This window comes from Lineus longissimus, chromosome 6 (assembly GCF_910592395.1).
Source record: "Lineus longissimus chromosome 6, tnLinLong1.2, whole genome shotgun sequence".
NCBI lineage: Eukaryota > Metazoa > Nemertea > Pilidiophora > Heteronemertea > Lineidae > Lineus > Lineus longissimus.
In genome coordinates this window covers 951,357-959,056 of record NC_088313.1, presented here as the reverse complement: position 1 = coordinate 959,056, position 7,700 = coordinate 951,357, and the positions used below count along the sequence as shown (strand labels likewise).

General features: G+C 41.7%; 1 protein-coding gene across 1 annotated transcript; it reads right to left on the bottom strand.

The window, feature by feature from the left end:
• Nucleotides 1–106: 106 nt before the first annotated feature.
• Nucleotides 107–3,426, bottom strand: LOC135489345 (post-GPI attachment to proteins factor 4-like). Its single transcript, XM_064774658.1, has 2 exons — nucleotides 3,282–3,426; nucleotides 107–2,973 (listed from the first exon to the last, which is right to left on the bottom strand). Exon 2 carries the CDS (start codon nucleotides 2,770–2,772, stop codon nucleotides 1,552–1,554), a length of 1,221 nt encoding a protein of 406 aa, XP_064630728.1. The 5' UTR covers nucleotides 2,773–2,973; nucleotides 3,282–3,426; the 3' UTR covers nucleotides 107–1,551.
• Between the last annotated feature and the right edge of the window lie 4,274 nt (nucleotides 3,427–7,700).

The following is a 7,700-nucleotide window of genomic DNA, read 5'->3' as shown; positions in this document are numbered from 1 at the left end:
TTCAGTCAATCGATTACACTGGAAAATACCCATCCGCCAGCCACATGTAAGAGACCTCCGTGCAGTTGGAGCAGTTGTCCCGACCCTCTCCGAGCATAAATTACGACAACCGAAGGTCCCCGAATATATAAATAACTGACGATGTTTGGTGATAAATTGCTGGCAATACCCGGAACAATGAACAACCATCTCATCAAGGAGTAAACAATCACTGTGAACGCTTATTGATTCATGACTACTTTATGGTGGCATATTGATGAAAATTTAGACATTTGATTACAAAGCACGGTCCAACATCATTGAAGTTGTGACAAATGATGGATTGAACTGCACTCTAAGCCCTTTGATATCGTGATGACAATCGTAACGCGCACTCGCAACTTCGACTCGATTCATGAAAGAGAATCGAAGCCTTCTGTAGCGCTACAAACAAAGTCTGTTCTCAACCTCCCTATTTAAGAACAATATCCCCTATTCCTCTACAACGAAGCTATACATGATGATTTGCGAGTGTCCCCTGAATAAATTAGCAGAGGACATGATGACATCACTAATCTTTGTACACAGCGCAGGAAATTTGTGAAGCAACAAAGCATTTGAAATCGTGTGAGAATGTTATTGGTAAAACTCAATTAAACATTTTTTCGCAAATCGCGAAAAATAAGTAGTATTTATGGTTTACAGTATAGCCGCAATTCAAACGTTGTTATGCATGTGCTGGGTGGGTCGCAGTGCAATCATCAACATTTTAATCCATGTTTTAATGATTGCAATTAGTCCTTGTTTTATCGCCTTATTTGTGCATCACGGTGGGTGACTGGGTCTAATTACCAGGGAATAATGCTTAAATCATTAAATAAGCTCATAAGCCTTAGCCAGATTGATGAGTCGATACTCTCCGCCTATTCCGCTAAATCGCCATGGCCTAATACACTGAAGCAGTTGTTCTAGACAAAGCTCAGGGCAAGCGATCATCAACAGCCTCGAAGCAGGTAGCCCTTACCTCCGGGTATATGTTTTTCAGATGACAAGTTTTAGTTTTTAGGCTGTGGCAGGTTTGAAAGCAGTTTTTTTTCTCAACGTTTAGACTCGTAGCCATTTATCATAACAAAGCCACTTCCTCAGCTCGCTATTCCAGATTCTTACTGTTTCCCTATCGGATGCACATTCATTGTTTCTCGAGAACTTTGCTCCTGATTAACTCCAGATGCCAATAACTTACAGAGACTGCTGTTATCTCTATAATCATCAACCCCAGGGGACTGAAAACCCCATTTCATGATGGAAAGTGCTCTGGTTTGCAATAAACATCACATTTAGATGCCTCTAAAGTACACGCATTTTAACACTATGACCTTCAATTATTTCACTGAATGACATCGTTGTCTTCGCGGACAACGAGTGAGTCAATCCGTGGGGAGGAGGCGGCGCTGATTCAAAAGGATGCAAGTTGAATCTTAGCCCTGAAACTGTATCGCACCCTGGTGACGACAGGGTCATCAGGCACGCCGGGGGATGGTTCAAATATGCGGCTGGGATTTCAAGGCTAGCTTAATCGACAATATACGGATCCTTGATGCCCGCTTTTACAACAGAGTACATCCCTATGTGTTTGAATACATTTGGAGTGACCATCAGGGCCTTTGCACCGCTTTCCTTCAGGTACGAAAGTAGGACCAGGTCCTTTGCATAGCTCGAGTTAGATAAATGAGCGTCAAGATAATTTGCAACTGTACTGGCAGATTCGTACGGGTAGAGCACTGATGGTGTACAGCATTCCAATGCATCGTCAATAATATAGAAATGTTTCGAAAAGTGCCTCAGCTGACTAGTATTGACATGCCCAATAGTGATAAAAATTAAAATAAAGTAGAAGGTCCATAAAATCCATCTCAACCAAAGTTCTGATCTCCTCGGCCTGGAGACGAGGTAGTGAGAGAAGAGCGCAACAGTGCTGCATATGAGTCCCAATCCGACAACCTCGGGCCATACCACCAGCGGCAGGAACCGGGGCGGGTGGTAAAATTTCACGTAGGCAATTTCGTTTCTAAAATCTTTTGAAAGATATGTTGTGATCATGTGATCTATGACCCACAATGCATTGTCGACAGGAACTGTATCATCCTCCAATAAGAGTACATACTTCGGCTTCGATTTCAGAGACTCTTTCAAACAATAGGCGTAATCCCCCTTTTCCTTTTCATACACGTCATTCCGCTCCTGTTCCGAGACAGACCTGTTTTCAAAACGGTTGAACACTGCAATATTTAATGATTCCGACAGCTCAGTCAACTCGGTGTGTTCTTCGGGCGAAGCATCGACGTTACACAACGCCAACCCAAACCGCCTCTCACTTTTGATCCCAGACTGTCCTTCAAATTCTCGGATCAGCTGATATGCCCTCGTTACAGTCTGCGACAGATAAAATGGGTCGTATCCATCACCTTCCAGGTTCCGCCGGAGGGATATCACAGATATTAACACATGTAATGAGCCTAATCCACCATCATTAGTCACTGAATTCATTCGTTTCATTTCGAGGAAGTCAAGGGCCACCTGCGCCCTGTCGATATTCAAATCTCGTTCCGTCCTGATGTCATGTTTTATAGCATCCGTGTCAAGGTCACGTGAATAAAAAATGGAGTGTTTGATCTTTCGCAATGACATTGGTAAGATCATGGTAAATGTTATGATGTAGATGAGTGAGAACGTGATAAGAATACGTCGTCTGGCGCGAATATTGTTCACCAGGATGGAAAGAAGGGACAACATGCTGAAGAAATACGTGTTATGCAAGTTCTTTCAAATGAAAAATATTCGAATTTTACTTCATATCCACCCGTGTAGAGACGACGGTCGTTGCAAAAGTTTGAAGTAGGGTGTCTTCGAGATTCGACGGGTTTTTTTCGTGCCACTACCAACTGGCGATCGTCGCGACTGATGAGGTCATCTCATAATTCTGGTTGAATAGATCTGTCGTAAATGGAAAAGATGAACTCGTTAAAAAGCGTTATATCAGCGTTGAACACTGACTTTGATTTTAAAGATGCACCATCAATCAGACTCTTTGACGCTCAATTAAGCCGCGGCAAACGAGCGATTTAAATCGCATGCGACGATAAGCTCTCCATTGGTCATCGTAGTATAACCTGCGACAAGGATCGGTGATCGTGGCGATTACGGCTTTATGATGTTGATGATACGAGACGTGGAAGAGGTACCAATGGAAATGTCATCAAACGGAATGGGGGGAAAATCCAAAAGCAAGCAGGTTTACTTACCCCGAAAACTGAGATGCGGATGATAAATAAGGGAGCGACTTGACTATTCACTTCCTTTCACCAAAAAGGGTCCTCGACTTTGGTTTTGTTGACGAGATAACAGACATTTGTCATGAGAGCAAAAAAGGTGCAGCGAGCACTTCAGTCAGGCCAAAACCATGCACAGAGTTTGTGCATGCTATGATTATTTCACAGGATGTCTGCTGATTGTAAGCTGCATTATACTATACAATGTACATTGATAGATTGTGTGCAGCTGGATATGGGGAGATTACAATAGGTACCCTCTTTCACTAATGGACACAGCGACCCAGTTCGTATTGTTCTGTGTGAAAGGAGCGTGTTGCGGCCTCGTCGTGAAGTGGATAACACCATACGCCGGCGGTCTCGTGGGTTTCCGGGCCAAGACAACCACTCATGTGATAGCGATCCTCGTTTGGTTTTCTTATTTTATCAAACCCTTCAAGTGTATTCTTCACAACAATATGATATTTAGAGAGTGAAAGAATTCTGATGATTCTACATTCTTTTAAACAAGCGTTTTTCTGAGACATGTCAGAATTTGAGACAATACGTCGCGTTTACTGAATGTTTTTCCACCCCTGGTAAAATCGAGAAAAGGAGTTCCTATTTCAAAATCAACCTAAAATTCGTTTATTAGTTGAATAAATATTTCAAAATAAAAAAAAAAGAAGAAATTTCAAACTGTTTTCTGCTAATTAATTAATTCCACACATCTCTAACATGTTGGCTGTAATTAAATTGAGTTGATCGCGTTGGGTTAGAGATTACCTCGACACTAATTAAAATGTTGACACGTTATGATGTCTCAACTTCAAATAAATTTCAGATTATTACCGTTAATTCATTCATTGCTTAAAGGGTGGCGACCATCAAACAACAAACTTCAAAGAAATTCGACCAGCAGTTCGCCCCCAAGAGCCCCAAGCGATGCGCGTATAACATTACGAATGGATAGTTCGGGTTCTTTTGTCAGTTGGCAGAATCCAACCTACTGCTCTCGTGCAGCGTCAACATATTCGCCAAAGGTGTATGGTATAAGCCTGCTTAAGAACCGCTATATTTGGCTTGCAAAGAAAATAATCTATCACCTAACAATTCTTCTGTGAAATTTTCAAACAAATAAAAAGTAATAAATGCATTTTTGATTGCGATAGAACCTCGTAAAATAGAAAGTAACTGCGTTAACAACCGCCATAAAATAGATGGGCCAGAGATTGATTTTTTTTGTGCCCAATTGATTGCCGTTCGGCCGCAGACATCGCCGGAATGTGTAATAAGGTACATGTATTTTTATCCAGATCTAGCCAGAGGTACTTGGCTGACCTCTGGTCACTAAACTGTAAAAGTGCGATCAAAAATAGTAATGTTACTTAGCCCTGGGCAGCCGGTGTCATAGATGACCGGCTTTAGTTGACACCGTGAAGAGCATTGGTCAGGCCTACTCTGAGGATAATCTAGTGTTGTGCAACACCACTGTCTTTTGGGAAATGTGATCTGGTCACATTCCTGAGTTCAACTAACATGACTGTGTACCTTTGGCCAAAAAAATGAGGAACACTTTGAAATCATCTATTACCTCAACACTTGTTTTGTGATCTCATGCTAACAAATAATGGAAGGAATACAATTTTGGCAACGGCAGTGCCTTTTTCAACAAGGAGTAACACACGAACTGCCAAGAGAAATATATACATTGGGAGAGCGTTTATTTTGCCTAATCTATCATGTTTTCCAAGTTGTCATGTCATGGATGTGGTTGTCCGCTGCAGACTCAAGGGAATGTTATAAACGACTGTAGTATTGGTCCACGGCCAGAGGGGTTGTTTATGATCCTCCAATATCATTTCTCACTGGAAGACATTACCTAGACGCATATATCACATCGATCAATGCCACGCAGATGAGTGTACCGGTGCACAAAACTATTCCCTATCGTTTTATTTATCATCTGTCTGCTCAGATTCGGGCTGGGGCACAAACTTCTGGGCAGATTTCTTTGATGTTTGGTTTTATTGATAAGATTTTTGTGCCAAAAGAGTCTTTATTCGTCTTATATTTTGATAGCGATCGTAACGAAATAATGTTGTTAATTCATTGACGCTTTTCATTGAAATTTGACATCTTCCGCTCTGCGGCGTACGATTTATTTTCAACCAATGAGGATAAAGTGTTCAGGTTATTAGTTTATTTGTTTGTGTCGATGTACTTGTCAGGAAGATTGAAAACATACCGAAACAAAAAAAATGTTAATCCGAAAAGGCACCCAAATGATCTGTTAACCTCGCCGAAGACTTTTTTAAAATGGTGTACTGGCAGTACCTTAACATCCTGTTTGGTCACGAAGCACATATCAATAAAAAGCCAACTTCAAAGAAATCCGACCAGCTTTGGTGCCACAGCTTATAACATAGTGGCCAAAGATAGTCTGAGTGAAGGACTATTTCAGTTACGACAGTGACATTACGAAACCAGCTATATCTCGCGAGAGAATAGTTCGCCCTGCTAAGCCTGATGTCTCGGACGATAATCTCCCAATGAGAGGATAGTTAGCATTTGCTCCGTAGCAAAAGTACGCAAGTCAACGCAAGCAGCTGTTACCAATGTCAATGCTTGGACAATAAGCACATTCAGTCCGTCTGGTAGAATAACCCAATGCAATAACGTACGGAAGAATGTAATCAATAATAGATGAATAAATAATCATCCGATTTCACAGTTGTCTTTATCGAGCGGCAGATGGAAACGACCCGCGTGATTGGATTGCTACGACACAATTAACATCTATCACTTCATAGAGTTGTGTTAATATTTCACCATGAAGCCATGAAATATTTGAAATCATTTGTCCATTATAAAGCCTGTTACAGTGGGACCCCGGTAACACGACCACTCATGGGACCGAGGTTGAATGGTCGCGTTACCAAAATTGTTGAACTTTTTCATAAGTTCAGAATTCTGAAAAATTTTCAAAGTCAAAAATGTTTTGGGACTGATGATGGTTCTTCATTTTGAGCCGAAAAAAACAATTAAAAAAATATTTGGACTTGAAATTTTTTTCATCCGTAGCATGACAAATTTGCCGATAACAATTTCTTAACAAAATCATGTCAGCATTCGTCTTTTCACGGCAATTAGGCCCTTAGGTCGGGTTGGAGGGGCGAATTTGGTCATTGGTACCACCCAATCCAGGGGTCGCGGTCTGGGTATCGGGGTGGTCGTGTTGCCGGGGGTGTCGTAATGGTAGTTAGAGAGGAAACCATTCGGGACCGGCGATTCTTGGTCGTCATAGCGGGGAGGTCGAGTTACCGGGGTTCCACTGTATTTCATGACGGGGCTATTTTGGTCGAATTATGAGCTCACTTTGATTGTTTAAGAATTTCCAGCCAAAATTCCGGCCAGTTTGTACTGAAAGACCTCATCACAAGAGTTACGGATTCTCCAGTTTTTCCGACGAAGTAATAGTATATTTTCATCTTGATCAACAGCAACAAAGCCTTCTCTAAACTCGTTCTTGCCAACTGGACCCAACCCGTTTAGCACCACATATATTCGTCTTGCTGCAGCACGTTTTATGTTTATACTGAACGCTTCACTCGGAAAACAAATTACTTTGAAGCCATTCATGAAGAAATGTGACCTGGGAGCGTGAGTTAACACGATTAGCAGGCCGAGTCCACGATTCGATGTAAGATAATGATACCGGCCTGCATACGAGAGCGTTAGTCGTTGTTTCACTGCCAGGCCTTTGCGTATGCGGCGGAAAATGACCAATTTAAAAGCGTCCCTCATGACAAATATTACCGCAATATCAGATTCTAGAAAGAAATCAATAACAACTTCAATACAGATACCTCGCGGGACTAGCATTACCGCAGTGCAGTTTTGTACCAAACTGAAGACGAATTCGTTATGAGCATATGTTGGTGCGACACTGTATAGTGTCAGGGATGTCTCGAGTGAGTTTCGTAACTTACAATAAAAAGCGACCATGTCCATTTCAACCGACTTAATGCGTAATGATGAGTCAGCATTAATGCAATGCTCATCTTTTGGAATCAATAAGCGCCCTGTATACTTTCCTGACGAATAATCTAATACTTTTGCGTCATCTATGACGTAATTTGAACCGAATGACCTCCTGACAGGTATAGTTAACATGAATTTCGAAATGAAAATCATGTACGACCTGCCAGAAGGGTCATATCGGTAATAGGAGAAGTTGTAAATAACTCTGTAGACGTTATGTTGGACACTATAGGCCTTGAATCGCCACATAGATGAAGATTCTTCAGCATATCGCATCAGAATCAAAGGACGCGACGGATGAAACGATACGACGTGGTTTGCCCTTCTTATCCAAATCGGGGGTACGAGTTTTAGCGTTCGAAAGAAGTG

Excerpts from the sequence above, each read along its gene's own strand:
- LOC135489345 (XM_064774658.1), bottom strand. The coding sequence starts at position 2,772 with ATGTTGTCCCTTCTTTCCATCCTGGTGAACAATATTCGCGCCAGACGA.